The sequence below is a fragment of the Xenopus tropicalis genome, chromosome 3 (genome assembly GCF_000004195.4).
Source record: "Xenopus tropicalis strain Nigerian chromosome 3, UCB_Xtro_10.0, whole genome shotgun sequence".
Taxonomy (NCBI): domain Eukaryota; kingdom Metazoa; phylum Chordata; class Amphibia; order Anura; family Pipidae; genus Xenopus; species Xenopus tropicalis.
The window spans coordinates 81,895,123-81,919,087 of record NC_030679.2 but is presented as its reverse complement, the minus strand read 5'-3'; the positions used below and the strand labels follow the sequence as shown (position 1 = coordinate 81,919,087).

The following is a 23,965-nucleotide window of genomic DNA, read 5'->3' as shown; positions in this document are numbered from 1 at the left end:
TTCTGATGAATCCAAAATGGGTAAACATGTCTCCTCTAAACTACTAAATTGCAAAGCTTTGCAAAATGTATCAGTGTTTATGAAATTTATAAAAATTGCCTGAAAGCTTCCATTTTACAGCATCTTATCCACTGCAAATACTTATGTACAAAGATCAAACAACCTAAAAATAAACAGTTTGATGGGCAATGTACATAGGTTTACTCAAGTATATGGTGCCCCAAAATAAAAATCATGCATTTATATTTTCATAATTAACACTTTGGCTATTGCAAAATATCTTGCACAATTTCTTACATACAATGATAAACACTCGAAGGGGCCTATTTATTAAAGTATGATCGCTCCGAATACAAAAAATTTGTATGTTTTCGTACTGTGAATATTTTATGCGACTTTTTAGTACTTTGCGACAAAATTTGTGCGACAAAATCATATTGTTGCGCCAAGTAGGAAAGTTTTGGATTTATTCAAGCTTCGGTATTGTGACTTTCCTTGGGCCAGGTTGGACCTGCAGAGTGCCATTGAGTCCTATGGGAGGCTTCCAAAATCATGTCTGAAAGGTTTTCCCACCATTTACGATCGTGCAGATACGAAAATTGTGACTTTCGGATTGCCAATACGATATTATCACGACTAATACGATTTTTTCGTAAGCATTTTCGTGATATTTGCGATCATCAGAAATTATTGTATCTAATCCGAATTTTACCCAATTCGGGATTCAAACTCATACTTTGATGAACCAGCCCCTAAATATGAACACCAAGGGGCACATGTACTAATCCACGAACGTCCGAAAAGCATCCGAATGGTTTTTTTTCATAATGATCGGTATTTTGCGACTTTTTCGCGAATTGCCGCGCATTTTTCGAGCGCTCAATACGAAAAAATCGCGACAATTCGCGAAAGTTGTAATGGCTATGCAAAAGTCGCGACAATTCACAAAAGTCGTAATGGCTATGCAAAAGTCAGGACAATTCACGAAAGTCATAATGGCTATGCAAAAGTCAGGACAATTCACGAAAGTCATAATGGCTATGCAAAAGTCGTGAACCAGGAAGGGGGAAGCGCTGCAGCTACCCCGGGCTGGTGCTGTTCTCTCCCGACAGGGGCACCAGCCCGGAGTACAAGGTAGGCGATTAAAGTCACTTGGAGGTGCCTAACATTTTGGCACCACCAAGTGACTTTGCCTTTCCATGTCCTTTAATCAAATTATGTATGTTTTTATCTCTGAAATAACAGTCAAAAACACTCATGAACACCACAGGTTCTCAATTTCATTTGAAGGTGGATTTCATTTGTAGGTGGATCTTCACAGTGGGACAATGAGGTTTTGGAATGCCCTGCCAGGTTATATTAGGTTGGCAAATTCTTTTAATGCCTTTAAAGTCAACCCAAAATATTATTTTTTGCCTAATTAAAGAAAACATAATTCTAAGCAACTTTGCAATATACATGCAAATTTGTAATAAAATGGTTTTTGACTTATTCGTATATATAACTGCTAATGGAAGTAGTGTTTGCCAGTTCTTTTCTATTTCCTGCCCTGTTGGCTCTGGCATTTGAAACAACTGAACTTAATGGACTTTTTTTTTCAACCCATCTTGCTTATGTTATTATTTTGCTCCCATAAAAACAGTTTAATTTACTGCTACTTTACTATAAACAGTGTCAAACCGATTTGCTAAAATCTCTGCAGCCACACATTAAGCTAAATCAAAAATAGACGTGCTCCTGCCATGAGGCAAGTTGAGAAACTCACCTCAGGCAGCAGCCTGCAAGTTACCAGGGGTGGCAAAAAGCCATTCCTGGCAACTTTAAGAGCTAAAATTCCAATTTTTAAATCTTAATTCTGCTCTGCAGAAAAGTAAGCATTGGGTGCGAAGGGGGTTGGCACCCAAAAGCCCGCCTCAGGGTGGCAAAGACCCCAGAAACACCCCTGCATCTATCTCATTATGTGAAGAGGTTTCCGCTCAGAAATACATTTTACATGTTTCTTAGGCATCATGATAAAAGTTATTTACTCATGTAAGCAATCAGTATGGTTCTACATATGTATTTAATTAAATAATGTTGTGTTGTACTTGTGTACATAACACTGTATATTTCATTTAAATATGGGGTCTGTTTCATTTCATAGTTTCATTTTCAAAAAAATAAAAAAGCAAGAAGTATATTTTATGTAATTAACACAAGACAGAAAGGTATAAAAATGTGTCAGGTACAGAAGACTCACACCGTGGGTTACAGATTTCTTACCTAACAGAAAACATTATAATCTGAATAGTAACCGTGCCTTAATATTATTTAGATCAGGAAAAGCAGTTGCAAAAGAAAACCATGTATGCAAATCAAAATTTACTGGTTTTTATCTACAAGAATCTCTTCTGCATTAGTCTTGTCACTTTGGTTTACCTCTTTGCACTGGATATGTTAAAATAAAATGAACCCTCATGTTGAAATCTTCAAGAAACAAAATGAATTGTGGAGTTTAAAAAATGCCTTGGTTGCAGTTATAACTTCTTAAACAAATTGTTAATATCCTTGGAAAAATAAAACCTGGGTTTGGTAAAAATTTGTTTGAGGTGCGCTTTGTACTGAACTGCCCGTGTTATTCTCTTGACATACAGTTGTCGAAATGTATAATAAAGCCACGTTATCAAGCGCAAAAGGTCAAAGTAATGGTTGTCAATGCCCCCTGCTGTCTGTGAAGCATGTTCTTTCAGTTCAAATACATCTGCTGAACCAAGCAACGAAAGCACACTATATTCCAAAAAATGACATGCGTGTTTATGCCTAAAGCTGCCATCTTTTAGCATGAAGTTGAGACTTTTTTCAGCCAAAAAAATTACTTTGATGGTACCATTTGATGGTACAAAATAAGATCTACTGTCCTTGATTTGCAGTAAATGATAAGCATTTCTAAAATCTTGCGGCATGCTGTTGGTCACAAGAGCCAGCCTGCATTGGTTACAGGTAAGCTGGTTAAAAGCTTTCCTCACAATCCAGCCTGCAATATACATTCCTGAATTCTGAACCATCACATCCAGTACATTTGATGAATAAGTATGGTCAGGTAGCATGACACAATCCTCTAGGAAAAGAGATGCTGGGTGCTCATAGCTGCAGGGAACAGAGTCCACAGTTGAAACAGCACAGCACATTTCATTCTTCAGTGCCCAGCTGTGCTCATATTTGTGTAACCAAACACACCGAGACTGTAGGTGATCCATAGCATGTTTTACTTGGATAGCTGTGGGTTTTTTATGCCTCTCACCTAGGACAAAATACAGACAAAAAGAAAAGTAAATTTTTTTAGCCACACAAACTGAAAAGAGGACAATTATATATAAATAATAAAATTTGATTGGTATCTCATGAGATACTAGAGATAAGTAATGCCCAACCGGTGGCTCATGAGCAACATGTTGCTAACCATCCCCTTTAATTTTGCTCTCAGTGGCTCAAGTTTTGGAAGCAAAAAAACAGTTTTATTCAAGCAGATCCTCCTGCAGACTAGCAGTCCATATCCTCTTTCCGTATTCAGCTCCCTTGATCCCGTAACAGAGCCTGAAGTTTCTCGGCTTCTCCATTACTCTCAGCCTACTACCTGCTCACTGGATCCTATGTCTTCATCACTACTAAAACAATGTGCCCTTGTCCTTACTCCAGCTCTTATTCATATATTCAATTCCTCTCTGGCTTCTAGTACTTTTCCCTCTCTATTCATTCAAGCATGTGTAAAACCCATTCTTAAAAAGGCTACACTGGACCCGTCATCTAACTACTGTCCAGTCTCCCGGCCTCTAAATTCCTGGAACGTCTTGTCTTTTCTTGTGTCACTAACTTCCTCTGCACCCATTATCTGCTGAACCCTATGCAGTCTGATTTTTGGCCTGCGCACTCCACTGAGACAGCCTTATGTAGAGTGGCAAATGATCTCCAGACTGCCAAGGCCAAAGGACGCTACTCAGTCCTCATTCTCCTTGACCTTTCCTCTGCTTTTGATACAGTCGACCATTCTGTCCTAACGAAAATTCTCTATTCTCGGGGATCAAGCTGCCTCCTGGTTCTCTTCCTACCTTTCTAACCGCTCTTTCTCTGTTGCTCTTGCTAACAAATCCTCTACCCCGGTTCAGCTTAGTGTGGGGGTGCCTCAGGGCTCTGTGCTTGGTCCTCTGCTGTTCTCCCTATACACTCTCTCTCTAGGAGACCTTTTTTCTTCTTTTGGTCTTAAATATCACTTATATGCAGGTGACATCCAGATATATTTAGTTACCCCTGCACTGACCTCTGATGTTGAAACCCGGATTGCCAACTGCCTCCTGGCTATCTCCTCCTGCATGAACCAATGCCACCTCAAACTTAACCTAGCTAAAACAGAGCTCATGTTCTTCCCGCCCAAACCCAGCCCTTCTCCCCCTTTCACCATTACTATTGACGGAATGAACATTAACCCTGTAAATTCAGCACGCTGCCTTGGGGTCCTCTTTGACCAGTCCCTCTCCTTCTCTAACCATATTAACAACACTGACAAAACCTGCCGCTTTTTCCTCTGTAATATTGCCAAGATACGCCCCTTTCTTTCGCAAGTAACAGCTAAAACACTAATCCATGCCCTTATCCTTTCCCGCTTAGATTACTGCAATCTCCTACTAACCGGCCTCCCAGACTCCCACCTCTCTCCCCTGCAATCAATCTTAAACTCTGCTGCCAGGATCCTCCTGCTCTCTCCTAAGAGGGAACCTGCTCAGCCTCACTTAAGCTCTCTAGCATGGCTGCCTGTTAAGAAAAGGTTAGCATACAAAATCCTTCTGCTAACATTCAAAGCCCTTCACTCCTCTGGTCCTCACTATATTTCTTCACTAGTCTCTCTGCATGTTCCTGGTCGTCTCCTCCGCTCCTCTCAGAGCCTCCTTCCTACTGTGTCTCATACTACATGGCACTTATTCCCTGTGTATTTATACTTATTTATTGTATTTATTTATTATAACCCTGTGTGTAATTCTGTATATTGTAAGATTGTACAGCGCTGCGTACCCTTGTAGCACTTTATAAATAAAGTTATACATACATACATACCGAATAGCCAAACACAGTCCTTATTTCGCATCCCCAAAGGAATGTTCTTTTTGTGTTGCTCACCAACACTTTTTAAATCCTTTTTATAGCAGCAGGCTGACAATACACCAATGTGATCCTCCCCTTATGTATGTATGCATAAATGTATTTATAAAGTGCTACAAGGATACACAGCGCTGTACAATCTTACAATATACAAAATTACACACAGGGAGGACAAGTGTTATGCAGGGAAATTATCTAAACTCTGGTAATTCAATTGTGTATAAGGATCAAACATGGAGTAGTTTCTATATTTTCCCTACATTTTCCTGATTAAATCCTTTCGATAATCAGTATTTTTAGCACACGTTCCATTAACATAATTCATGCTGAAAAAGGAGTACGCATTTCCTGCCATGTCCAGCACATTTTATAGTTTAAAAGTTTAAAATTCTTTACCACATGGACAACACACAGTTCTCTTTAGTCCTTCCTCATACTAATTTGCATGTGCAAATTCGAATTCGGTTTGGTATTCAGCCTAATCTTTCACAAAGGATTCGGGGTTCAGTTGGATCCTGCAATAGTGGGAGTTCGGAGCATACCTAACAAACACCGACCAAAATCACATATTTGCTTTCATTAGTTTTTCCTTTTCACAATATTTTCTGATTGGCTGAGAGGGGGTAAGGGCACTGTAGCCATTTTGTCCAGTCTTTTTAAAGTTTTTGTAGCAAAGTAAAAAAAAACAAAACAAGTTTTAATTCAAACTGCCAGAAGAGAGTTTGAATTTGCAGTTTTGGATTGCACAATGGGGCACTCCAATGGTGCAATGGTGGCAAGTAGCTGAAAATGCTCTGAATTTCAATTTGGAAAGAAATTTAGGAGAAGCATAGCAGCAGAGCAATACAACTTTTCATCATTCAAAGGAAAAATCTGGAAAATGGTTTACACGTACCTGCTCTTCTGACTGAGTTGAAAACCTTCTTTATGTGATCTGTGCTGAATGTGTTTGTCAAAATATAATTCTGCTTATGTAGCAAGTCCACCAGTAAGGCCTGGAGTGAAGTAATGTTGACAAGAAGCCCAAGGATATAATGTCTCCTAAAATAAATTCAATACAAAGTAAAATAATTAAAATTACAATATTTCATTTTAATGATTTTTTTTTGTTTGTTTTAAGGTGAAACCTTTAAAATTCAATAAACATACTTGCACTGGTGTTTCATTCATGACCCTTATAACCCAAATATGCAACTTCAAGCAACAATACTTGCCTCCTTGGAAGTCATTTTCCATACCAACACCTCACAGACACAGTCCCACTTCCAACAACTCTCACTATCCCACACAAAGCTTGGACCATAGCACTCACACTACTCAAACACCCCCAACCCTTACTTACAACTAGGCTTCCACTCTGGGGTAACCAATATCTACCACAATTTAGATCACTACACAATTTCATATTTTGGCCTTGGCACAATATCAAATATCTGGGAGATCTGGAGCACTCAGCCTTCCCAACACATGCACAGATCCAAGAGAAAGTTCAGCAACCTACTCTTCCCTTTAATAAATATTTGCAGCTGCGATCAGTGTTCAGGAACCAATTTACCACTCTCGCCCCTCAGCTCATTTCTCAACAGTAGAGGCAACTCTTCATTTCAGTAATCCAGCAAAGCTTACAGTACCTCAAGTCTATATCAAAATCTACTCTCAACAGGCCCCAAACCTTTCCACTCCACACAAGTATGGTGGTCTTCCCAAATACCAGTACTCACCCAAGATGATTGGGAAGAGGCAATAGATACCATGTATAACTGTCTAATATCCATTAAAGATAGATTAATACAGTATAATACAGTGGGCCTTCCCACCTCTTTTGACACAACCTGACTACCTAGCTTAGTTGGTCGACGGACTCAATATGCTGGAAATGCTGCCAGATTCATATTCTGTAATGCTATACCCATCCCTTTAACATCTGTAACAAATCTTGGAGATAGAGTCTGTTGCAATTGGATAATTTGACCTGGAAAAGAAAGACTAGTGCTTTATTCTTTTGTATTGTAAGATGTGTTACATTATGTTGTTGTTTGTATGATAATAAAATACGCCTTTCAAAAAAAAAAAACAAACATTCAGATTGTTCAGTTAATTATTAAAAGAGAAGGAAAGGTTAATAAAGAGTTAATCTCAAGCTGCAGGCATACCTTCAGTTCTCTCAATAGTGCCCTTAAGTCATCCCATATTTCTCCCGTTCAGATGATCAGAAGCCAAACAGGAAGAAAAAACACTGAGCTGTGTAAAGAAAGTTCCCATAATGCCTTGCTCCTGCACCAAGATCAAGACCGTTGTACATACTCAGTGTGTAAGACTATGAGGAAGCTTCCTGCTGATTGGCTCAGATCCACATTCCTAAGGGGGGGGGGAGTGAGTACTTAGCATTCTTGAGGGGGGGTAGGAGAGGGGAGAGCTGTGTGTCTCTGGCAGAGTAAAACAGACACAAAAAAACTTTTGACAGAGAACTCGTGCAGCGTTTCTGTGAGTGCTTATGGCTGTTTTTACATAGACCTTTCTGATAAAGCTTACTTAGTTTTTACCTTTCTTTCTCCTTTAATGTTTTTAGATTGTAAATGAATGAGCAGGGTCCTTATTACATCCTATATTAATCAGTATTTGGATATTATTTGCAGGTTCAGTTTTGGACTGGCCCACTTGGATACCAGAAAAACTCACAGAGAAATAGATGGAAAAATATATGCTAGCATGTAAATAAAAGAGACTAGGAGAATAAAGAGGTTGGGTGAGGAAAGGAAGAAAAAGTTCGGAGGTCCCAGTTCGACACTGTGTAGGTTGGATAAATATACCCTTCTGTTTTCTAGCATTATAGAATATGCTGGAGCTTTACAAAATAACTTTTATAATAACAATAATTAAATGTTATTAGATTTCAATAAAGCGTTTAATACATATAACAACAGGATAAAGTATGTATGATAAAATCATCCTTGTGGGATGCATAATCGCAGTGACAGCTCAGTGTTTTTTCTTCCTGTTTGCCTTCCGATTATCTGTCAACAATGAAAATCGTGGGTTGGAAAGAATATGTGTCGCTTCGCCCAAAGTTTCCCCACAAGGCATTCGAGAAGATTACCCGCCACCACTAGAGACTAATCTCCTCATATTTCATTGCCCATTTTCACTGATTCAGTTAACCCTAGGGTCACTGGCTATCAGTTAAGCTACAAGCCTGGTATTAGTAAAAATGGCAAATATCTTATCATTCTGTGGAATGAAAACAAAAACGTAAATGTTTTTGTATTTATAAGAACTCTGTGCGCTTACAAACAAAAGCCCCATGGAAAGCTTTTAGATGGCATAGTTTTGTCATGTTTTTTTGTCGTGAAACCACAAAAAGTTACGAACGTTGGTAAATGGGCCCCTTCTAATATGTTCATGTGTAAATATTAACAACTTTTTACTCCTCTAACGTCACGTTCTCCAGCAGTCCTGATTTCCAGTGGATAAAGAATTGTAAGAAAAAATCATGTTAGCTGTTGATTCTGGTTTTGTGTAGTCACACCAGAGGTACAGAGGTTAAAGGCATCACACATTTTTTAAACTGAGGATATCAGGAGGGATGCTTGAAAACTTGTGTCCTATTGTGTTTGTTGTGTTATTGTGCCACTTTTGACTTTAGTAAGCTAGGTTCTTAAAAATCAGCTACATATGGAAATAAGTGTGCATGTATTTTACCAAGCATTGGCACTGAAACAGACAGGTCCGATAGGCCAATTTATAAAAATCTTGTTCCAAGAAAGAAAAAAAATTAAGGGCCCCTGTAAATGTATGAAATGTTTAAATTAGTAGCAACTGATATGCCTCCCTTTTTTAAAGGGATTGTGATTTCTATGGTATACTTTTTAATTCTAAATTACTATTTACATAGCAAATAATTCACTCTAACCATTTTTAGCTGTAATACTGGTGTGCAGGTGTCATCTCAGTGCATTGTGCCTGAGTCTGAGCTTTCAGATGGAGCCAGCGCTACACATTAGAACTGCTTTCAGGTAACCTATTGTTTCTCCTACTCTGATGTAACAGGAGGAGTCCCAAGCCAGACTTTGATTTTTTGCTAATGATTGCTATTCTGATATCTACTGGGAGCTGCTAACTTGCTACCTTCCCATTGTTCTGCTGATCGGCTGCTGGGGGGGGGGGGTTTGAGTAGTGCGAGTGCAATGGCCCAACTTGCAGCTCAGCATAAAAGCGTGACTGAAGTTTATCACAGCACAAGCTACATGGTTGTGATGCCCTGGGAAATGGCTAGCCCCATGAAATTTACATTTCAAAATTAAATATAAAAAATCTGTGCTGTGCTTTTGAAAATTGGATTTTAATGCAGGATTCTGCTGAAGAAGCTCTATTAACTAATGCATTTTGAAAAAAACATGTTTTCCCATGACAGTATTCCATTAACATTGGTGCAACGAAAGGGCTTATGCTCAACTTTTTTACTGTTGTATTAAGACTTTTTTTGTCATTTATTGCACTAACTGAGACCAAAATTTAAAACTATAATTCAACCACTGAGGGCAATACTGATCCTTTAAAAATGCCTAGTGGTCACTTAAGAAAAAAAAAATTCATAAAAAAAAATTCATATAAGAAAAATAACATGTAAACACAGCATAAATAGTTTGACCATATAGATAATAATGTGGTTATATTCCAAATATTCCATGTGCAGCAGTACTTGAGAAAAAGGTTCTGTTCTTCTTTTCTATGCCACTCTGAAAAGACTGCCAAGTAAAAAAATCTAGGAGCGTAAATGGCCCTTACCTTACACCTTGATAAACAAATGTATTGTCACATGTTGCTAGCTTTAATAAATATTCTTCTGTCTCCTGCAGGACACTCATTTTTTGCAGCAGGTTACTGTGAGTGATAGCTTCTCTCTCACCCTGTGCCCATGGATTTCTGCTACTTAAAAGTTTGAATAATCGATCTAAAATCTAAAAGAAAGAAAACAATTGTAAAGTCTTTGATTAAAGTCAATGTATAGTGAGAAAAATGTGCACTGGTTACACTACTATAGAGAAAAGCAAGTCACCATAGTGTACATGAATTATATTTTCTGTACTGGTTGTAAAATTAAAATGCTTGTTCATTCAATTGCAGGTTAACAAGGTGCTATGTCACTGGCGAACCTGCTAGAATGCTCTGCAGTGATAAAAATGGCACCAGCCCTCCTAGCAAGGAGGTGTGTGTGCGCGTCACCCCTCATGTGTTTGAGAGCCAGAGACAATAAAAATCTAAAAATCCTTTTTGAAAGACCTTTATGAAACACTTAGGGGCACATTTACTAATCAACGAACGTCCGAAAAGTGTCCAAATGTGTTTTTTCCGTCATGATCGGTATTTTTGCGATTTTTTCGTCGCCATCACGACTTTTTCGTCGCCGTCGCGAAAAAATCGGATTGGTTTTTCCGCCGTTTACAATTGCGCAATACGAAAAAGTCGCGACAATTCGCGAAAAAGTTGTGACGGCGCCGAAAAAGTAGCGACAATTCGCAAAAAAATCGCGATGGCTACGAAAAAAATCGCAAAATGTTCGTTTCTAATCCGATTTTTTCCCATTCGGGATTCAGATTCGTGTATTAGTAAATGTGCCCCATAATGTACTATTTGTATTTTGGACTCTCAACATATTCTGAAGATGCATGACATTTATATTTATGTTTCTGAAATCTTCAGTGTCTATATTTTTAAAAAACATGTGATGTTTTTGGGCACTTTGTTTTCAGGGACCATAAGGTCAGCCATGAATATGGTATGCAATATTCATGTTCTTGGATTTGTATATTCTTCACAGTTTGGCTACTGTGTTATTAAGGACCCAAATGAAGATCAAAAATATATGAATTTCTGATTTATATTTTGACTCTCTTTGTATCTAAGAGCTAGTGAATGAGGCTGTAATTTGCAGTGCTTAAGACACCACTGATTTTTGAGAACCTACTAAATTAAGTGGGTTTGATAACGGAGTAGATGCACGATTTTCCCAATTCCTGAACCAAATCCAAACACTAATATGCATATGCAAATTAGCAGAATCACAACTAAATAAATTCAGCAAAAAAAAAAAAACATAATTAACTTCTGGTAATAATTAGATTTAATTCAGACAGACACTCAAATATTTCGGTTGAATGTTGCAAAAAAAGCCTGGATTTGGAGAAAATCCTAACCCTCTATTGCCTTAGTTATTATAGAGATATTTTTGCCCATTCTGAATTCTTCAAAATGTGTACATAACAAATATATGTGCTAAGTTACTGTTAGGCAGTGTGTTTTTCATCATGCATTTTAGCCTTGCAATCTTCTAAAGTCTAAAAACTAAAATCTAATTTCTTGAGCTGGGCTTTAAAAAAAAAAAAAAAAAAATTGTATTTTTGTACTGCCATGGGTTTTAGATCCATACAGTTTTGGAGGGCTTTCTATCTTTAAGAAGAAAAAAAAGAAAAGGGTGCAAATGAGAATTTGCTTCCCAAACCCGCATAGGGGCAAACAGAAAATCAGTACAAATCAAACAATTGCTCAAAGTACACCTATTTAGGGCTCTGGCACACGGGGATCTCCCCGTGAGCCAGAGCCCTAAACCTCATAAAAATGGTATGGTACAGCAAATGGTATGTTTAACATATAACGCTCTTTATATAGTAGATGTTCACAAAACAATTTGCACAATTCCAATGCATAATATATAAACCACCAATTAGCCTAAATACAATGAAACAGAAAAAGCAGACACGTGTCCATATGTGTCTGCTTTTTCTGCTTCATTGTATTTAGGCTAATTGGTGGTTTATATATTATGCATTGGAATTGTCGTTATAAAAATATACATATTCTGTATTGACACACTTGGGGGATACTGGGTGTTCACACAATTATATTTGAATATGTACCAATATGTTTATACCACTTTAAATCATATCAGTATTTTTTTTAGACATTTGTAAAGAGAACTACTATGTCAAGAGCAGTAAAATTATACACACAGTCAGACAAAGCTAGAATGCTTATGTCTAGAAAAAAAGTACCTTGTAAGGCTAGTGTCAGATGTTGCACTATTGAGCTGAAATTAACCTTGTGGCTGCTGTGCTTATCAGTGCATTTTAAAGAATGGAAGAAAGCAGTTCAATGTGTTTTCTTGTTTACCTTCTGTGCATGCTTAATTCAAGTAAGTAACTATATATTTATATACTTAATATATTAAGTACACTATATATTAAATTCTCTAAATAAATTGAGAATTACTTAAACTAGTTGGGAAAAATTGCTGTACTGAACAGCCATCAAATACTGAAATCATAACTCAAACATACCCACAAATCATAACATAACAGTCTGAATTTGCTGCAGAAGAACCATAAAATGGAAGAACAACATACCTTTATAAAAGACACAGTGGCAGCGGATCCCTTAAACATTTTAAGATTTAAATCATTCACCACATTTAAGGCATTAGCGACACTGCTGTCTATCTTGTTCACCATTAACTTAATCTTCATCAGCTGAGGCTCCGCATCAACAGAGAACTGATCAGCACTAGTGTGCATTAGTGACATTTTGTCCAAGCTTAATAGATCTGTGATATACTGCCAAATAACTGGTCCTTCAGGGCTTAAAATATTGCCAGCCTCTTCTAGCATGTCAGATACCATCTGCTGTTCCTTGTTCACATCAAACATAATATAATGTTTGTACTGACTATCTGGCAATGAAAAACTTGATCTCAGGTTCTTTGGATCATCAAATGTACAGCCAAGGAGAGCACACATTTCTTCATTCCTCTCATGCCTCTCCATTGTAACACATACAATTTCAAAACCGTTATCAGAAAGTTCATGCATTACACCCAAGAGAAGCTGATGTTGTGCTCCTGCAGTTAGAGTTTTAATAAAAAAATAGGCAACAAGGGCACTCCAGTGGCTATCCATGCCAACAAGCATGAATATTAAAGTTTCATTGGCCACCTCTTGGCTTATACTTCCATTGGCCCCTTTTCCTAAATTTACAAAACCAATCAGTTCATTGTTTTTTGAATCATAAGTGAGGTGTTGACAGATGGACATTGTGTCAACTATTAGACATGCACTTGTATACATTTTTGGTTGCTCTTTCCTCTTTTTTAATAATGTTTCAATAACAGAAGAGTTGATTCCTGCATTATGATCATCTGTTTTCAGCCATCTAATGATTACAAAAATAAAATATGCAATGATTTGTGGAATATAACATTCTTGTAAAAACAATGTAAGTATTTGTTTACAGTTCAACTGGCCATATACTGGCTGACATTGGCTGCCAAGTAAGTCACTTCTTACCCAGTAAGCAGCTTATGGCCTGTGCATGGAGCCAAAACAACTGGTTTTCCAACTTATAAGTACAATTTCCTTAAGCAGGGAATATGTCTGCAAAGGGCCTTTATTTGTGAGATATTTGGCTTGGGGCCAAATGACTGAAACAGCCAGATTTGAATTAGGCAATAATGTCTTACTGGGTAAGTGCATCATACTTAACTATGAGAAACAAAGGTGGCACTACATGCAAAAAACATGATTGGGCAATGAAGAAATATTTGCCTTACTCCCAACCACTGGTACAAATATAATAATTTCAGTAGGCAGTTTTAAAAAACTTGCCCATCTTTTCATGAGGTGGGAACAGGTACGCTATTCCTTATCTGGAAACAATTTATTTAGAAAGCTCCAAATTACGTAATGGTCATCTCCCATAGTCAATTTTAAGCAAATATTTCTACTTTTTAATAGTTGTGTGAAGCTCCATTTAACCAAGCAAGATGGGTCACATATCTGCATGTCAACAACAAGAGATCCTCTGCACTCTCCCATTATCAGTGTAAACAGGACATTAAGACATTCTGTGCATTAAGCTATCAAAATATGCCCTCCCCTTTCAGCAACAGGGATTACATATCTGCATGGTTGCATCAGCTTTTTTATTGGTTCCATGATTGCTTTGCTTTCTAAAGCTGGCCATACACGCACCGATAATATCGTACAAAACCTTGTTTCGTACAATATTCGGTGTGTGTATGGCAAGTCGGTGAGGGTGGGTTAAAAGATTTTGATTGGGCGCCATAGAAGGCGCATGAGCAAAATCTGCCTTCAGAGCTGAATTGGCAGAAAGAGGTAAAAATCCTATTGTTTCTACCTCCATATCTGCTGTTTCAGCCCTGAACGTTAGTGGCCGGATTGGAACGATCTTTCGTGCGACCACACATGTGTGGCCACCTTTACTCTAACAATTTCTAACAATTAGCAGTTACTTTGTGTAATGAACTTAGAAATGTGCTCCAATTGTTTACTTATTTGTATCTGTTTACTGTTTACTTTTTTTTTTTTTGGCTGCCATTGTAGGCAAGGTGTTTATTGTGGCGAAACCTGGCAAAAAAAATTTGCTCATCACTACACAAATGTGCTCGCACTGAAGCAAAATGTATTTATATTTCAAAAAGCAGTGCCAGAATATATTACTACTACAGAGGAAGTGATTGAGATTTTAAGAAAGCATGGAAGAGCTTCACTACATTTGCTTGTCTTATACTCTAGTTTCTATGTCACATAAAACAGTGTTGTTCTACGATTCACAATACCTAATTAATTATAACTGTTTTACTGTTTTACCTATGACAAACTAGGTGTTTACAGTAGTTTGCTGTAGGTTTTAGGAATGCACATTGGTAATCAAAATGGCTAACATGTCATAGACCTAATGCTCACTCAACTATTAGTATCAGCATTTTACTTACTTGTGCAGTTGTCTGGGATCTGGTATAGGCAGTCTAATTTCATTCTTCAGGTATCTGTACAATAATTGATCGTGCAGATGTAAAGTGAGGCAAAACAGCCTTTGCTGTGCTGAGTATTGAGATTTGGGTTTCTTATATAGTTCCAAAGGGATGTCTAATTAAAATAAAAGAAAAAAGAAAAAAAAGCATGTGTGTTACTTGAGCTGGACCAATATTACAGGTACAGGAAAATATACTTAAACAGTAACCCAAAAATGATTCCCAAATTTTATGGGTGGGTCTCCATGATCCTCTTTACTAGAGTGAATGTTCTCCTTACAACAGAAGGAACTGAAATTTTGACACTGGGTGAAATACAGCCAAATCCATTGGAGATGCTTGCCACTTTACAACAGAAAAAAATGATTGTTTCTTGAAATGTTACAGAATTTTTAATACATTTACAAGTTGATTCTAGGTTTGTAAAATTAATCTATAGATCATCTTTAAATGGTTACACAAAATACAGAGCAAAAATAACTGCCATCTTTGTAATCTGAATAGCAAATAGGAAATCCCTTAAAGTAGACATGTAGCATAACTAAAAATTCCCCAATCTTGCAGGCAATATTGAATACTATATGGGTCTGGTTTTACTCTGGGCTAAATCTTTTTATTATATTTTGTTATTTAATGGCCCTTTTATTGGAGCTACTTATAGATCTGCTACCATCCTTGTCCGAGTTTCAAATAAGTGGTGGTATCCCTTCCAGAAGCACAGTAAGAGGGGATAGCCAATCACAGCCCTGCATTCACACAGGCAAAGACAGGCTTGAGTTCTCTATCAGGTTTACATCCTACAGTGCAGTGTGTTGAGTGCTGCTGGCTCCCTGGCACAGCATGGGAAAGGAGGCAGCAGGAAGTGAACAGATATTCACAGAAGTATAATGCACCATCATTTTTTTTATTTTTATACATTATTCCATGTATACATTTGGCAATCTAACCCTTAAGATATAAACATGGCCCCCAATCCATTACCTCCGAATGGTTGTAACCTTTCATGAAGCTGTGGATTTTGTAATATTCTTTTTCCAAGCTCTTCATAAATACTGCGGTAAGCTTCTCGCTGTCGCTTTTCTTTGTCTTTTACATTTCTCAATTCTTTTTCTTTACGGGCCCTTAAATCTTCTGTGGCGTGCAACTTCTTTTTCAAAGTTTCAATATCAGGAATGAAATAAAGGTGATCCTAGTAAACAACATGAGATTTTATGTCTTTAAAGCTGTAGAAGTAGAGGAGCCAATAGCAACAGATGAATTAATATAAATTGTACAAACATTCACAAAAGTCATAGTCCCTGAAAATATCTGCAACTGGTAGGAATCAAAGACAAGAAGACATAAGATCTCATTTACAACCAAGGTTATGATGGACTCGGTCAGTGAACATATCAATGCCATTCATTAAAGGTACTTACATCCAAAGATGGTATTCCACTCAGTGCCGGTGTGTCTCTCCTGCCTCCTATTCCAAACTGTGCTCAAGTGCACCTATTGGTGCCCTGGAGCTCCTGCCAGTGTAAAAGTTTTCTAGGGTTTCCATTGCAGGCTTCAGCAATATGTGCAGTAGACTTGCACCTAACTTAGGTGCAGACATCATTTTGATACCGAGCACTGGAAATATCACCATCCCAACTCAATTTTCAGCACAATTGCAAACGATTTACATTTACATTAAAACACAATAGCAATTGTGCACATTTTCACATATCATTTGCATTGGACGCAACACCCCTCACAGATGCAGCAAAACTGGAATTGTGGGGAAAATGCTGCATTCTGAGTAAAAAAAACATGCCAACAAGCTTCAGAATTTACACAAGGAGATCAGTTGTAAATGAGGTTGAGTCTTAAGGTTGAGCATAAGTAAGTACTGCAAGGCCTAACTGTGGGAAGTAAGCCATGTTTCTACCCTAGAAGAGCTAATAAGTGCTGGGAAGTTCACATCTAGAAGACTATGGAGGGGCTTGCAATTTTATTAATTCAGTCATGGATTAGCAGATCATTTATTAATGCTGCCGCAAACTAATTTCTTGATCCAGAATCCTGTAGGTTTTTTTGAGAGGTAAAATGTTAAATATGATAAATGCACAAAAGAGATAAGAGCTAATGTATAGTAAAAATTAACAGAAACAGTTAACTGGAGAAATGGCTGGAAGACTGTTAAAGGTAATAATCTCGATAATTTTTATATTAATAATTTGTCAATAACCACAAATTAGAATGAAGATTTAAAAAAAAAAATTGTAGGTGGAGTGGTGAGTTTTGTAATACTTTTACATATTATTGATACATATTTAAACTGAAAATACAAATAGGGGTACACAGTCCAACAAGTAACACTATATGAATAAAATTCCTGTCTAATTTTTGGCTAAAAGAACTCTTTTGCTAAGGGTAAGTTGTTAGCAGGGTGGCATAGCTTGAATTGAGCCAGGACATTTCAGAAGGTTCAAGGTTCAGATTAATTCATAACTTGATTAGGCAGACAACATGGTCAAGTTTAAGCTGGAATTTAGTTTAGTTATTGACCTTAAAGTTCCCCTTTAATAATATGTTTGTATTAGGAAATTTTACCAGAAGAGTAAGACAGTCATCTTTGAATAACAGGGGGAAAAGTGTACAGATTTTTATGTTTTCATTCAATGTTATCAATAAAACTGTGAAGATATGCATCTCCCCCTAGTATCAGTCTTGAGTAGGGATGCACAGAATCCAGGATTCAGTTCGGTATTCGGCCAGAACAGAATCAAATAAATAAAAATCACACGTTTTTACATAACAGAAAGTCGCAAGTTAAAATTTTTTCGTTATGCAATTCACGCATGGGGACATTTTACCCTTCCAAAACCTAATTAGCATATGCTAATTAGGATTCAGATTCTGTTCAGTATTCGCCCAAACCCCCAAATCCTGCCTAAAGGATTTGGCCAAACCAAAAAAAAAAGTGGATTTGGTGCATCCCTAGACTTGAATAGATGCAGTTTGAATAGGACATATTTTTTTTTTAAGAAGTTATCACAACCAATGTAAACCCCGACAATTATATTATATTATAATAAATCCTGTTTAACACCTAATAAACACTTTACATGTTAAACTTTAAAAAGTTCTCTGCAGAAGAAACATTTCTCATACAATTTTATTTGTGCTACAAATAGTTTTTCCCTGACTATTATAATGCATTGCCTGGCCGGGCATACTATACCATCAATCACTGTAAACCCTGACATTATGACAATACATCCTCTAGCTATGTCTCATGCTACAAAACACAGTGCCGGACTAAGCTCCTTAGAGAGGCACCACCAGGATATCCTCTGGAATTCTGGCAGTCCAGTCAGACCCCGAAATTATGTAATGAGCAGTATAGAAATGTATAGTGTTCCTGCCCCAAAGATATTATCAGTAAAACCAAAGTGTTACTATGTAAAGCATTTTGTCACCCCTGCACTCTCACTCTGCAGTGCCAAGCACTGGGTCCTGTCTAATGACATGTGATGGCTGGCATTTTCAAGTCTCTTGACAATTACCCAGAGCATAGTGATAATCCTTTATGGTTTTCTACAGAACAAAAACCTCTCATTTAAAACAGAGCATGCGTGGCCAGGAAATACTTTAATTTGTAGTTGTGGATGAACAGATAAAACATTTAAATGAAAATAAATATTTTTGGAGTTACTGGTCCTTTAAAATGTGAGAATGAAAACAGGGAGTTGGCTTTTAAGAATGTTTACATTTTAAGAGAAAGTAGGAACAATATTTACCTGAAGTGGTACTTGAAACGTAATTGTAACATCATTTTTAGCAGATACTTCTTCTGCATGCCTTGCCTTCTTATTAGCAGGTACAACTTCTACTTCAGGCCCTGACTCTTCATCAGGTTCTGCAGTTTCTACCTTTTCTGCTTCAGGCTTTTGGGGTGAGCAGCTGGTGGATAATGCAGCTGTGTCTTCAGGTCTGATTTTACATGCATCCTCCTTCTAATACAAATAAAGTATTACAAAACAAATAACAAGTCCCTAGCATTAATGGATGAAACACTGTTTTTAATATATCAAGCAACTGTGACCCTTTTAATGCATGTGAGTTTGAAACATACCATTGATAATTCACCCTGGCTACTGGTTAATCTCAAAAGGGAGGATAAATATGGGAAGGCTTATTTATAGAGATGAATGGAATCTAGTATTTGGTTTGGGATTTGGCCAAATTCTGGAACTTCAGAGAAGATCCTAATTCAATCCTAATTAGGCATTCAACTGCTCTGCCTTGTAGCGCACATACTCAAAGGCTTCCGGCTTGCACATTAAAGATAAAGAGGAGAGAACCCATCACTTACATTTACTGCTTCAAAGATTTTAATTGCTGACTACTACACAAATTGTTTATGGGCACCTTAGGACCCATTTTCAAGTTACTTGACAATATCCTAGCATTAGCATTGTTTCTGGTGCAATTTTGCCATTTATGGAATGATCTGGCCATTATGAATTCCAACACTTGTTACCCCTCCTATTGTAAATAACCTACCCAATTAAATTGTAAGCACTATGGGGCATACATGCTATATTTATTTGTGAGCATTTTTTGTATTATTGTATTGTACAAATGTAGAGCCCTGCATATGCAGAAGTGCTTTATAATTAAATAAATACATAAATCCTTATTGTCATAGTAGCCCCTGTAAAGGATCTCCAAGGCTTAACTCTCTCCTGATTCTTTTTGCTTCCCTCTGCAACGACCTCTACTAGCTTCTGTACTGGAATGGCACAGCCTATCTTTACCATCACCTTTTTTATCGAATAAGTACAGCTTCCGGTTAATGTCACATGTTGCATTTTTGCCGTAGGCATAAAAAAAACTGCTAGCAGAGATAACAGCAATCTGAAATATACACACTTGGGTTCCTTTCGATCTGACACTTCAACACAGCGCATCTTAAAGGAGAAGGAAAGGTAAAAATCACTGGGGGGTGCTAAATGTTAAGCAGCCCCCCCCAGTGATTGTAATCATCTTTTACCTGGGCTGGTGCTCCTGTTAAGAGAAAACTGCACAAGCCCGGGGTAGCTGTGAGGGAGTGATCCTCTTCCTTCTCTCTACATTCTTCTGAATCCTGGGGCCAACACATGTGAAGTAGAGTGAAAATGGCGACTTTCTTGTTAAAATTCGGCTTTTCACTTTTCGCGCAAACTGTGTGAAGACAGAAAAAGGTCTTGCTCCCTCACAGCTACCTGGGGTAAGAGGTAAGTGATTACAATCACTGGGGAGGTGTCTAACATTGGGCACCCTCCATTTTTACCTTTCCTTCACCTTTAATTCTTCTCACCAGTTACTGCTGCACATGACATCTGCTTGCGCACATCACATACATTAACTAGAGAGGGAGCAACAACTCAGCTCAGAAGACAACACAAAGCACCAAGGTTTTTTTCAGCAGTTTACAGCAGTGTTAAGTCCATGGAAATATACTTTGCCAGGAAAGATGGTAGGAAGTACTATGTAGCTAGCAAGGGAAATAAAAAATATATAATGCAAGTTTTCCGTGTAGTATCGTTTAAGGAAGTACGATTCAGATAAAATACTCCTGAAAAACCATGGTTTCAACAACAACAACAACAACAAAAAAAAGTCCATTCTTTCCTTTTACTTATACCTTATTAATATTTAATGATGTTGCTCAATTAGATTTTGCTCATTCATCTTTTTTAATTTCCTACTTATTCTTGAAAGCATTGTTATAAAGAGTAGGCAACAATAATTAGGATTAAGAAAACATCCAGAATATTTCAGATTAAGAATTACATGTTATGGGATCTGACTCCTTATTGTATAACTCTGACACAGAGTGGACAAAATGCTCCATGTGCAAGGAGAACTAAACTCCGTCATGAAGAGATGCGCAGCGAAGGTGCCATCTTCTACATATTTGGATCCTCTTCTTGGAGTTCACCGACATGGCTCCATATAACCGGAATGAATAAAGAGGATGCAAACAGGCAGATAATGGTGCCTGTGAACTCCGCTGTGCATCTCTGCATGTATGTGACATGTTTACAAGCAGGAACATGTTTCAAAGGAATAAAATGTGTGGAGAGGTAGCAGGAGGGAGGCCAGTAGAGGGGGGCTGGATTTAAGTCCACTTTTAAATACTTGATTTAAAACATTCAGTACAAGAGGCACTAGTCAAATCTATTTAGATGTCTGTAAAAATCAAAGAAACAAGATTTTCCAATGGTTTTCAGTAAACTGCCTGACAAAAAATAGTTATCATAGTCATGTATTGAATGGGGTGTTACACTGCACATTGCCAAACAAACTAAGAAGTTTGTTTTTTTTCCTTTTGTAGGATGGGAGCAATTATTCAATGCATACTGAAAATTTACTAATTGAATGCATTTTGTCTCTTGTCTAACCCAGACATAAAGGGAAGTATTATCAAGACATTGGGGTATGTTTCTCAAAAGGGCAAAAAGAGCTTCCCACAATTCGCTGAAGAGAAATTTTGCAACTCTTCATTCACTTATCTTAGATTTGTATGTGCATATGTATACAAAATGGGAACTGTGGAATTTTCCTCTTGTGAGTTGTGTCAAGCTGTCTTACCTTTTTATAAAATGGCCACTTTATCTCAAACTCAGTGGACACTCTGTGCTGCCACAGAATACTTTGTAATAGAAGAGCCCATAGGGCATTAACCACAAAGTCCTCACAGAGTAAAATAAACTTACATCTAGTGACCTTATACCATTAATTAGACAAACAAAATACTTCCTTACATAGAGCTGAAAGCACAACTGAATAACAAAGGAAAAATTACATGTGTTTCCTCTGGAAAATCAAAGATAGTCGGTATCACATGTTCTCTCAGTCTCTTTGTCTGTCCTGTTGTGTCAAAGCAGCACTGTTTAAAATGCAGACTGCACAAACGCTGGTACCGTGATGGCATCCACAGCTCCCCATTCCTTGTTGACCTTCTCATTGCCAACCTCCATTTCTCTAATAAAGCAGGGTTTGACCGGGGAAACCTGAAATATCAATATCTTTAAGAAAATGTAGAAGATGTACAATATACAAAATAAATGTTTTGAATAAACCCTGACCCTGATTTATGCGATTCCAACAGGACTCTTTTGCCCCCTTCCTAACCACATCATAGGATTTCCCCCCACAAATTAACAGAACTAGACTTCTGTTCAGTATTTGGCAAAAACTTTTGTGGAGGATTTAGCCAGATTACAAAATTATACATTTGGTGCATCCTTACTTGAAATAAATTTGTTTCCAATATGCAAAATGTTAGGTTTGAATTTATTCCCATTTAAGGAAAAGAAGGGGACATGTGATACAAAGAATTTTTAAATTGTACGCCTTTAACCATTACATTGTAGGAGTCCTTTTCACACATAACATTTGAATGTTTGTTTTACTCTGGTAAATTTACCTGTGAAATGTTATTCCCTTCTCTCTGGCATCCAATGTATATCTTGATTTACAGCCAGATGCAGCACAGGACACGGGCATTGTTTCCTCCACCTATTTACACATTAAACATTCAGGTGAGATGGCATTAATTAAAAGGAAAACCAAAACTGTGGAACAAGCATTTCTCCAAACGATATATACCGCATATTGCCCAAATGTATAAATAATCTTTTTAGATATTAGAGGCCACCTGCATGATCATATAAACTACAATATACAGGAAAATAAATATTATTAAGCCCCCTTTTGTTTTTCTAAATAGTGCAAAAGAGGTTAGAGATTTACAACAATGTTGTTCTTCCTGCTCTATCAAATGCTGAAAAACTAAACCAAGTCAACTGGAAATCCCCCTTAAAATGAGCATTATACCCCCTGTTCACCCTTTAAACTCATTTAAAGGTTAACTCCTTTAAAGGAGAAAGAAAGATAAGGGGGTGCTGCTAAGATGTTGACTTGTTACCCCAGGCTGGTACTGTTACCTGTTCACCACCTTTTGTTCTCCCAGGTGTCTCCAGCACCAGCTCTAGGAGAGCACAAGCACAAAACAGAACTCTCTGAAAAAGTTGCTTCCCCAAGCCTAATGGAGAACCCTATTAGTAGGGTTGCCACCTGGTGTGGCCAGTAAAAATTATGTTTAGTGATAAGGTTATTAATGGGGAAATAAGAAAAAAATTACAGAAAGGCTGGTAATTTTTTTCCAACCTGTTAGACCTGAAGAAGAGACCAGCTTGGCAATCGTTGTTTTAGGAGTCACAGAAAGAAGACAGAAGAGAAAAACATTTTTTAATTATTGTATTATGGAAAGTTGTTTAAAATTTAAAACATTTTTTTATTGTTTTTTAGGTGGAGAAACGGTTGTTTTTTTTAATGTTGAGCAATAATTTAATTATAATCAGTTTTGTATGTATTTTAGAACAGCGCTGCAAAATAACATTCTTCTAACTGAACTGAGTAGCATCTGAATTTTAAATCCGGCCAAATCCAAATGATAGGATTCGGTGCAAAATCACTGTGTGCGGACCTAAAGCCCATACATGAACATGCATACGACTAATGATAATTGATACATATGGTACATTTACTAGCACACTTTTATGTCTCAAATAACCACAAGCATAATGTAGAACAGCTAAATAACCTAATGCTTGCAGTGCACGGTAATAGGAATAATACAATCAAACTATGACATATTAAAGCTTTTCTGGCTTATTAGTTATTAGTCGTGTTAACCCATGGAAAACAAACAAACCAACTCAAAAACCGAGAATCACAGACCTGGACGAAAACCCCTCACCAGTTTACCAACCACAAGATGGCCGCCGTACTACGCATCACTTGAGGGCATCCTTTACCAAAACTTTCGTCTAAGTCTCCTCTGTCTTCGCGGTTAATACGATAAATGGTCTACAATTTACATCACTCAATGTATTTTTTTGTAAGTGAAAATAAAACATAAAGAGGCCTTCATAACTCGAAACATAATTCCGTAAATAATTCAGTACATATATTGCCTTGCCATCCTCAAAA

General features: G+C 37.3%; 1 protein-coding gene across 6 annotated transcripts; it reads right to left on the bottom strand.

The window, feature by feature from the left end:
• Positions 1 to 2,043: 2,043 nt before the first annotated feature.
• On the bottom strand, positions 2,044 to 23,815 carry thap9 (THAP domain containing 9). 6 transcript variants are annotated; one of them, XM_018092334.2, is made up of 10 exons: positions 23,733 to 23,815; positions 22,398 to 22,489; positions 21,774 to 21,981; positions 18,721 to 18,936; positions 15,935 to 16,142; positions 14,915 to 15,068; positions 12,531 to 13,332; positions 9,916 to 10,088; positions 6,026 to 6,171; positions 2,044 to 3,280 (listed from the first exon to the last, which is right to left on the bottom strand). In XM_018092334.2, the coding sequence occupies exons 2-10, from the start codon at positions 22,475 to 22,477 to the stop codon at positions 2,517 to 2,519; spliced, it is 2,751 nt and encodes a 916-aa protein (XP_017947823.2). In that variant the 5' UTR covers positions 22,478 to 22,489; positions 23,733 to 23,815; the 3' UTR covers positions 2,044 to 2,516. The 6 variants fall into 6 exon arrangements, with proteins under 6 accessions (XP_017947823.2, XP_004913089.2, XP_004913093.2 ...); XM_004913032.4 differs by having other exon boundaries at positions 23,714 to 23,801; XM_004913036.4 differs by having other exon boundaries at positions 18,721 to 18,933; positions 23,714 to 23,801.
• Positions 23,816 to 23,965: the final 150 nt, after the last annotated feature.

Excerpts from the sequence above, each read along its gene's own strand:
- thap9 (XM_018092334.2), bottom strand. The coding sequence starts at position 22,477 with ATGCCCGTGTCCTGTGCTGCATCTGGCTGTAAATCAAGATATACATTG. Across the intron at positions 16,143-18,720 it reads CGTTTCAAGTACCACTTCAG|GATCACCTTTATTTCATTCC; the intron begins GTAAATATTGTT and ends GTTGTTTACTAG. Across the intron at positions 13,333-14,914 it reads GATCCCAGACAACTGCACAA|ATGGCTGAAAACAGATGATC; the intron begins GTAAGTAAAATG and ends TGTAATCATTAG.